The sequence below is a fragment of the Carya illinoinensis genome, chromosome 10 (assembly GCF_018687715.1).
Source record: "Carya illinoinensis cultivar Pawnee chromosome 10, C.illinoinensisPawnee_v1, whole genome shotgun sequence".
Classification (NCBI taxonomy): domain Eukaryota; kingdom Viridiplantae; phylum Streptophyta; class Magnoliopsida; order Fagales; family Juglandaceae; genus Carya; species Carya illinoinensis.
In genome coordinates this window covers 31244394-31252551 of record NC_056761.1, presented here as the reverse complement: position 1 = coordinate 31252551, position 8158 = coordinate 31244394, and the positions used below count along the sequence as shown (strand labels likewise).

Genomic DNA, 8158 nt, shown 5'->3' with positions numbered 1-8158 from the left:
ACTCATTAATATCTTATAATAGTATATTAGCAATTGGCATTTACGTAACTTTGAGAGAATTCAATACTCTTTATATAATTGATCAACTCAATAATAGTTTGCAATTGTGAAGAATAATAAATAGTAATGCAAGATGCTCTTATAGGTTATGAAAGTGTTGTACACTTTCTCGAAAATGAGTAGGTTATACAATTAAAAAATTAATTTACAATCATAGAGTGCACAATCATTCCTTTTGAATGGTGGAACTTGTATAAAAAATTAATTTTTAAATAATAGATCTCATTCTTTCACAATCAATTACTTTTTTCATAGAGAAATTATATTCATCATTCCCACACACCACATATCACATTTATTTTTATTTTTTAATATTTTTTCTCTTACAAAATGTGTAGTATATGGATAATGCTTAGAAGAATTCAATTAGTTCAAGAAGAATAAAACAAAAAAAATTAAAAATAAATAAAATAATAATAATAATAATAATAAATATGATTTATAGTGTGTGGAGATTATGAGTAACATGTTACAAGCCTACTTTGAATTGGGAGGTAATTTCACATCATCTTATCTCATCTCATCTTATGATCTTATCTCATCATTACAACTTTTTTAAATATACACACAAAATATAATAAACAATTCAATTTTTTTAAATCTCAATTCAATTTTTTCAGATATCAAAATAATAATAATAATATTTTATTTAAGTTTTATCTTTTATATAAAATAATCTTATCTTATTTCTAAATTCAAACTAAGTTTATATCTAACGCTTGTATTAATCCTCTAGAGAAATAAAAATAAATAAACTTAATGATTTATATCGTATTTTTATCCAAGATGTCGTAGCAATACCAGCAAGCATTTACGTGTACATATAAAGTTGTAGGGTGAAAATCATCATTACTATCATCATTGCAATGGAGATGTGTCACCGGCACATGTACTCATGAATACTTTTTCTGGGATATAAGATGCGTAGTGGTGCCCAATCACAGTCCCATTTTGGGTCCTACAACTGAGACAGAGGTATCACGGATGGTCCTATCAATTGCCTCGTGAAACGCGACTCACTCTTCCTCTCTCATCACTGTGTCTGCCTGCTTCTGCAATCTCGGCACCTCTGATCTACCCATGTTAAATAGAGCCTTTAACTTTAATTATGGCTTAATCATTTCATTCCCCAGATCAAAGGGTCATAAAAGGCGATCACCTTTTTCTCTGTAGAAAGACCATTTTCTTGATCTTCCTTTTCTCGTCTCCCGCCGTTAGTAAAACCATCCCCACCATTTGACTATTTACGTGCACATATCTATATAATATATCCCTTTTTACCTCCTCTTTTTTTATATCATCTATATGAATGCTTATATACATTTGATGAACTATTTTTATAAACATTGTAATTGGAGAATGAGCTCAAAAGGCTACAAAAAGACACACAATCCTACACATTCTGCCAGAAAGCAGCTCACTGCATGCCTTACACACACTTCTACAACAGTGCGTTGGTTGTATGTGTGTGAGAGGGAAAGGGAGAGAGAGAGAGAGAGAGAAGAGAGAGAGAGCGGTGGCCCATCTAAATCTATGGCTGACCGACTTTGAGGATACGATCGAGCAGATAAAGGAGACTATGCGTAAGACTAAGACTGGAAAGAGAGTGAACCGAAATAGAATATAAGATGAGATATTCTTTTTAGCTATCACGGTTTTTGGTATTTTCTTTTTGAGATCAAACAAACAAAGCAAACTAGATCGATCTCGGTTAGAAGATTCCGAGGCTGTAGCGTTTTTTTTTTTTTTTTGGGAGGGTGTTTAGATTCAAGCTTAAGTTGGGTTTTTTCTTGTCTTTTGGCAGAATCGGAGCGTCAGAGATTTGAATATTACCAAAGATTTATCTGTTTCTGTTTGGAAAACCCTTGTTTTCTTCTTCAGTAACCGCACCGTCTTAAGCTTTTGAAAGCTAGCTAGTTGTTTTGCTTTAACTCGTTTTGAATTCAAGTCAAAATGATGTCTGGTGATGCTTTTTCATTACCCTCCTCCATCGGAGGGTTTGCTCAAGAACAGAATGCAATCCCTAACCCTAAAACTACTGATCCTAATCCAGCTACAAAGAAGAAGAGAAATCTACCGGGAACCCCGGGTAAGGCATGCTTTTACGTTTTTTCTATGTTCTTTATTTTGTTGTTTTAATTTCTATTAATAATCTCGTTTATTTCTTTTCTTTTTCTTCTTAACAGATCCAGATGCAGAGGTTATGGCTCTTTCACCGAAGACTCTTATGGCAACAAACCGATTCATCTGCGAGATATGCAATAAAGGCTTCCAGAGAGATCAGAATCTACAACTTCACCGTAGGGGTCACAATCTTCCATGGAAACTTAGACAAAGGACAAACAAGGAGATCCGGAAAAAGGTCTATATTTGTCCGGAAAAATCCTGCGTCCACCACGATCCATCTAGAGCTCTCGGGGACCTCACCGGTATAAAGAAACATTACAGCAGAAAACATGGCGAGAAGAAATGGAAGTGCGAGAAGTGTTCAAAGAAATACGCAGTTCAATCTGACTGGAAAGCTCATGCTAAGACCTGTGGAACTAGGGAGTACAAGTGCGACTGTGGAACCCTTTTTTCCAGGTATTTGTTAAATATCACCACGTTCAACTTGCTCTTTTTTCTTTCTGAATCTTGGAAAATGGATACGTTGTAGTAGAAATTAATGCTCACGTCGAGGCTTTCGTTTCTTTAAGTTCGAATTAAATGCAACCTTATGATTAGGTAATAAATGGGGTTTGCTTTTTCTTTTTTTCTCTCGTTTAAACAGGAAGGATAGCTTCATCACCCACAGAGCATTTTGTGATGCCTTAGCTGACGAGAGTGCTAGGCTTACATCACTTGCTACCACGAATCTGAGTTTCAGAAATGATTCGCTGAATGAGACTGTGATAAATCCTCAACCCGGTTTGCCACATGGTTTGTCCGGCCGGGGAGTTCAAGATGCGGCTGGAATTTCTCAATTTGCTCCGGGGTTTCGAGCAGATTTCAACGGCATGGCCATTGGAAGCTCTCTTGGCGTGGATCAGCAGAAGCCCAGATTATCACTGTGGCTTAACCAGGCAAATTCTCAGGTTAATTCCAGCCATGACATGGTGACTGGTACACATCTATACGCCTCATCATGTTCTACTAGTTTTCCTGATATGGTGCAAGCTGCAGCAACGGCCAATCTCTTTAATTCATCTTCGGTAGCTAATTTTGGAAACTTCAATCAGTTCCTAGCGTTTGATAAGAGTGTTCCAACTTCTGCAAACGCAACTGTCTCTTTAACAGCACCGCCTAATGAATTGAAAGGGGAGGGAGGGAGCAAAGGAAATTTGCTGGAAACCCTATCCTCAATTTACTCTGACAGCCAAAAGAAGCCATCAAAACCAGCTGCGCCATTGTCCGCCACTGCGCTTTTACAGAAAGCAGCGCAGATGGGTTCTACAACAAGCAACCCATCACTCTTCTGTAGCAGTTTTGGAGTAATGAGCTCCTCTTCTTCCGGCGCAACGAGCTTCGATACTCTCAACCAAAACAGAAATGAGCTGCACCAGGTCTTTCAAAATTCCAAGCAGCCAGAGAATTTCACATCAGCTGAAAGCGTGGCCAGGGCTAATGGAATGTCAGGCAGCTCGAATTTGATCTCATTAACAAGTTCATCATCAAACAGTTTTGATCAGCTCATGATGCAGACAAGTGCTACTGGAACACAAAATGAGCAAGTTCCGTTGAAGTATCATCGAGGCTCAAAAGGGATTGAAAACAGTCTAACAAGGGACTTTCTTGGCGTGGGACGGAGAGAATCTCAACGCTCGTTCTTACCACAGGAGCTAGCAAAGTTTGCTTCGATGGGCTCAGCTATGGGTTTGAGCCAATTCAATGGCAGCCACTGAAGTCAGTTATCAGCCAAGAGGACATGTTGTTGTATGAAAGGAAGCCAAAGATATGAAAAATTAAGGTTGATATTGACTTATATTGTTGCAATTTCATGCTGGTAAAGTTTGCTTCAATGGGGCTTGAAACAATTCACTGGCAACCACTGAAGTCAGTTATCAGTCAAGGAGGACATGTTGTATTCCTGGAAGTGAAAGATATTGGCACAGACTTGAGGTTAATTTGTTACATACAATTCCTCTGTGAGTGTGTGTGCATATGAGAGAGAGAGAGAGATGGCTTGTGAATGGACAGCATTGGTGGGTGGGGGTCCAGTGCATGTCTGAAATGACTGAACAAACAGCGAACTCCAAGTCATGCATGTTCTTCGTTGTTGCCGTTGTCTCTATCAATTTTCCCTCGCTGTTACTATTGTCGTTGTTGTTATTTTATACTATATATATATATGCTACTTTTCTTTTATATATCTCTGTTGGCTCCATTTTTTAACGAATATTGGACTGCACCTAAAACTACGTTATGTAGTTGACCGTCCGCCAAAGTAATCCGGCTAGCTACGTCGTCAACTTCGGTGGCTTTCTAGACTTCAGAGAAACGTTTATTACCCACAAGTCTGCAACTTGCTCATGGCGGCTAGCTTTAACCCAAAAATGTCCACCATTTTCTTTAGTTTATTCCTTAATTCTTAGTCATAATTACTCTATTAGTTTTAAGGTCGAGACCTAAGAGTTTAGGCTTTTTATCTCTCTGTCCTTTTGCCTGGGGACCAAAGCTAGTGTTAGTTACTGTTGAAATTGGTAGGCAGAATCTAGGTGCTGCGGTCCCTAAGAAATGACGAAATTTCTGGGGTTGACTATGCCCATTCCAAAGGCAAGAAAATGTAAAACGTTTCAGACCAGACGAGTTTAGAGGGATTTTATTTCCAAAATCAATATTAACGATTTTACTTGAAAAGTATACGTACCCCTTAAAAGTTGGTTTGACTTGACTTTGGACGTTGGAGTCACCATATATATAGGTTTCTCAATCATCCATTATTTTTATAGGAAGGAGGAAGAAAGAGATAAGGTAGAAAGCTCGGAATTACTGATTAAGATCCAGAGAATGTTTTGGGGTTCCGATGTGGATGCTTGGAAGTTGACTGCATGAACACAGTTGATGATGCATGTTTTCTGATATGTTTCCATAAGTAGTTTTCCACATGCATCTGCCAAGAAAAGAAAATCCAGGAAAAAAACACAGGAATCAGTTCGTTTTGAAAGTATTAAGAACTCTATTGGCCCAGCTAGGAAAAAAGGGAAGAAAAAGGGAGAACCCTATTTAGTATTTTTTTTTTTTCCCTTTCTTTTTTGGTTTATTAACAACGTACAAAGTATTCTGGGTACTGCCTCCGGTGTTGTCACCTTATCAAACAGTTCATACTTTGTAGGCACTGTACCTAAGAGTCTTGACTTTGTTTACGTAATAGGGTAATACTAGCTACAGCCATGGTTATATTTGTCCTCTTTTTGCTTCCAGATGACGTGGGAATGCTATGTGGCATTTTTATTTATTTTTTATTTTTTTAAACTTATTTATTTACTTCTTTCTTGGGATACCCCCATTTCAGATTCCTCCAAATCCCCGACCTCCATAACGGTGGCTTTAGCTAGCATTTTTTGTTATGATTTTTACTCTATTTGTTCAGCCTTATTACGTTGTCACTTGTCAAGTAAAGTCAGCAAAGCATATGTGGGAACAAAATTAAAAAGGGAAACAAGTAACACCAAACTTTACATACCCACATCCATGGCTGCATTGGACCGAAGACTCTTGATCGAGAGTACAAGTACAGTAACCCATAACAACGGGGCATGCAGACCCAGGCCAGTAGGTAACTATTAACGATCGAGAATGATGATGATAAAAAAACAGAACCCAAAATCGAGATCGAAATTTGAATCGGCCAAGTCAATGCCGAGATTCTTGCTTTCTACAAACAGCCAAAGGGAATTTAAATACATATTTTTTTATTGTGTTTATTACTTTTGTAACAGTTGTATATTTTCAAATCACAGATTTTGTATTCATTCCTAAAATAGGACTCAAGCATTGTATATATATTACTCTAATCCAAGCAACACCATTGGTGGAAAGTTTCCATCAATAGGCAGTGTCTTATTTCTCTTATATGGTATCAGAGCATCTACCTCTAACGAGATTAAGATCCAATATTCAAACCATATCTTCTATAACAAATCCAAACACTCATCCTTCCTCTACCACTAAAAATCCCTTGATTGTTTTCAATGTTACTGCTCAAATTAATGAGAAGCTCACTCCCTCCACTTTTTCCTAATGACGTGCTCAATTCGAAGCATTGTTAATTAGGTATGACCTAATGGACTATGTTACTAGGGATTTACAGTGCCCTCTCTCTGACAACACACCCACAGCCTCGATCCTCTCAAAAAACCCATTGGGTTAGACAAGACAAACTTATCTTGAGTGTTATTCTTGCATCTACCTCTCCCACTATAACCCCACTTATCGCAACAGCCAAAACATCTCAAGAAGTATGGAAAAAATTAAACAATATGTATGCTAGTTGTTCATGGACTAGGGCCATGCAACTGAAGGAAGAGCTAACCTTGATTCAATGAGAAACTTGCTCTGTACCTGACTATCTTCATGCTGTCAAAGCATTGGCGGATGAAATAGCACTCATAGATCATCCAATATCTGATGATGATCTCACTCTCTATGTCCTCAATGGACTTGGATCCAATTTTAGGGAGATTACTGCTCCTATTCGGGCTAGGGAGAAATCCCTTATGTTTGATGAACTTCATGATCTCCTTCTCGGTCATGAGGGTTACCTTCATCGCATGGAGGCTACTCAACAACAGCTTATTTCCACTGCTAACTTCACGATAAAGAAGACTGGAAATGGAGGTCAACAACGGAGGAACTTCTCCAAGAGAAATGGGTTTCATAACCTTAATTCAAATCGGTTGGGCAATAGCCAGTCAAAGGAGAACAAAGGTAACAACTGGACCTGAGGTCGAAATAACTCAACCCAAAAACGATTGCAGCCCAAATGTCAATACTGTGATCAGATGGGCCATACGATAAAAGGATGTCCACAGTTGTAGCCTATTGACTTTGCTGCAAACTGTGCCTCAACTTCAAGTACTCAGGACTCCAAATGGCTTCTTGATTTTGCAGGTTCACACAATATTACTGGGGATCTTGAAAATTTGTCCATTCATTATAAATATGATGGAACTGACGAAGTAATGCTTGATGATGGTACATGTTTGACTGTTTCGCATATTGGTTCATTAACCCTCAAATCTCCTCAAAAAAGGTTCTATCTTCGTGATACACTATGTGTCCCTAATATTCACAAGAATTTAATTTCTGTAGATCATTTCACAAAATAAAATAATGTTTTTGTTGAATTTCATCCATTTTATTTTCTTGTGAAGGAACAGACAACAGGGGCGATACTACTAAGAGGTGCCTGTGAAAATGGCATCTACACGTTTCCCACTTCACTGGAGACATCCAATTCCACAATGGTTGCTAATGGGCATTAACAAACTTCAATCGATGGATGGCACAAGCGTCTTGGCCATCCATCCATGAAGGTTGTTCAATGAATTTTCAATTTATTTTCTCTTCCACTTTCCACAAAAAATTTACCATCTTCATGTACTTCTTATAATATTAACAAAGCACATCAATAACCGTTTGAATTAACTAGTCTCCAAAGTTTTGTACCTCTTGAAATCATTTATACGGATATTTGGGGTCCTGCTCATGTTACCGGTCTTGATGGTTCCCAGTACTATCTCATTTTTGTTGATCACTTTACAAAATATATGTGGTTTTATCCCATGTCATCAAAATAGGGTGTCTCGTCTATTTTTCCAAAATTTAAAATTCTTGTTGAAACTTGCTTTCAATAAAAAATACGAAGTTTCTACTCGGATAATGGTGGTGAGTTTTTAAGCCTCAAAAAATACTTGTCCATTCATGGAATAAGTCATTACACCACCGCTCCATATACTCCACAACAAAATGGAGTTTCTGAATGTCGTCATCAACATATTGTGGAAACCGGACTCACCTTACTACAAGATGACTCTCTTGCTCTCACATATTGGCCTCGTGTATTTCAAATTGCCACATATCTCATAAATCGTCATCCCACTCCTCTTTTGGAAAACAA

The 8158-nt window shown here is 37.8% G+C and overlaps 2 protein-coding genes across 2 annotated transcripts; both read left to right on the top strand.

Annotated features, from left to right (window-relative positions):
* Nucleotides 1-1489: 1489 nt before the first annotated feature.
* LOC122279690 (zinc finger protein JACKDAW-like) lies at nucleotides 1490-4404 on the top strand. The gene is made up of 3 exons (XM_043090468.1): nucleotides 1490-2149; nucleotides 2247-2643; nucleotides 2831-4404. Exons 1-3 carry the CDS (start codon nucleotides 2014-2016, stop codon nucleotides 3939-3941), a joined length of 1644 nt encoding a protein of 547 aa, XP_042946402.1. The 5' UTR covers nucleotides 1490-2013; the 3' UTR covers nucleotides 3942-4404.
* A 1326-nt stretch (nucleotides 4405-5730) lies between these two features.
* On the top strand, nucleotides 5731-7523 carry LOC122278642. Its single transcript, XM_043088823.1, has 4 exons — nucleotides 5731-5815; nucleotides 6625-6966; nucleotides 7150-7316; nucleotides 7413-7523. Exons 1-4 carry the CDS (start codon nucleotides 5731-5733, stop codon nucleotides 7521-7523), a joined length of 705 nt encoding a protein of 234 aa, XP_042944757.1.
* The last annotated feature ends 635 nt before the right edge of the window (nucleotides 7524-8158 follow it).